This window comes from Orycteropus afer, unplaced genomic scaffold, assembly GCF_000298275.1.
Source record: "Orycteropus afer afer isolate SDZICR_OR568_19922 unplaced genomic scaffold, OryAfe1.0 scaffold00006, whole genome shotgun sequence".
NCBI lineage: Eukaryota > Metazoa > Chordata > Mammalia > Tubulidentata > Orycteropodidae > Orycteropus > Orycteropus afer.
In genome coordinates, this window is record NW_006921593.1 from 25,635,433 (window position 1) to 25,636,455 (window position 1,023).

The 1,023-nt window shown below is 46.5% G+C and overlaps 1 protein-coding gene across 1 annotated transcript; it reads right to left on the bottom strand.

Moving 5' to 3' along the window:
- On the bottom strand, nt 1-666 carry LOC103199429 (UDP-glucuronosyltransferase 1-2-like; the record flags this gene model as incomplete). Its single annotated transcript, XM_007943718.1, has 1 exon — nt 1-666. A coding segment is annotated over exon 1 (666 nt), but the record flags the coding sequence as incomplete, so codon positions are not given.
- Nucleotides 667-1,023: the final 357 nt, after the last annotated feature.

Consider the following 1,023-nt stretch of genomic DNA (forward strand, 5'->3'; position numbering starts at 1 on the left):
GATGTACTTCAGCGCCAGAGGGTAGAGCATGTTCTTGACCCTTTCAAGAAACGTCATGTGGTCTGAATTCCTTGTTAATAGCCTAGGAATATAGGACGATGGGTTTGGACATTGTGTGCCCTCAAAATCCAATTCACACGGAATGGCACGCAAGAAATACACAGCAGGAACTGACAGGTATTCGGCCAGCACTGTCCCACAGGGATAAAAAGGGTCAGTTAAAACCACATCAAAAGAACTGTCATTCAGATACTGGATCACAGCCTTGTTGTGCACAAGCTCTGCACAGGACCTTTGGTACAGGGCAGACGTATTTTTCAAAAGAGTCATTGTTTTAAAAAATGTCTTCAGAAAATGTTCAGGTTCAAAAACCATGTAACTGTGGTGCAGAAGAATGTTTTCCAGTTCCTCCTGGGTGTATGGAAAGGCATAGGTTTTCAGGGTGAAGAAGTCCTCTTCTTTGATGTGCACATTCACTTCGGGTGCAAGAACGACTGCCTGGTGGCCCCTCGCGTGGAGATCCTGAACAGCCTTTTTCATGCTGAGCCAGTGGCTGCCCTCCATGGGCACTACTAGCAGCTTCCCACCTTCAGCCCAGGGCCCAACACACAGCAAGAGCAGCAGCCCCCTGAGCACTGATAGGGGAACCCAGAGTCCCTCAGTCATCTTGACAGAAGCCAAAGTCACTGGCATTCTCCACAGGCTATGCTGCCTATATGGGTTTCCTTCACATTAGCTTATCACAGAGCCACATAGCAAAATAGAGTTTAATTGGAAGATAGAGTATCCTCCTTAAGTTAATCATTGTAGAGACAATCTAAGTTGTCTTTCAGCCCCTGATACCTCCCTTCTGCCTCCACCCAAGGAATCTGACCTCCCTTATCTTGGGAAAACTCATCTGACCTTGCTTCCCTCACTCTCTTGCTTTTCATCCAGTTCTTAAAACAAATATATGGGCACTCATTTCATGTCCTATCCTCCTACTTCTCTGTAATCCACATTCTACCAGGCTGGGTTTGAGCT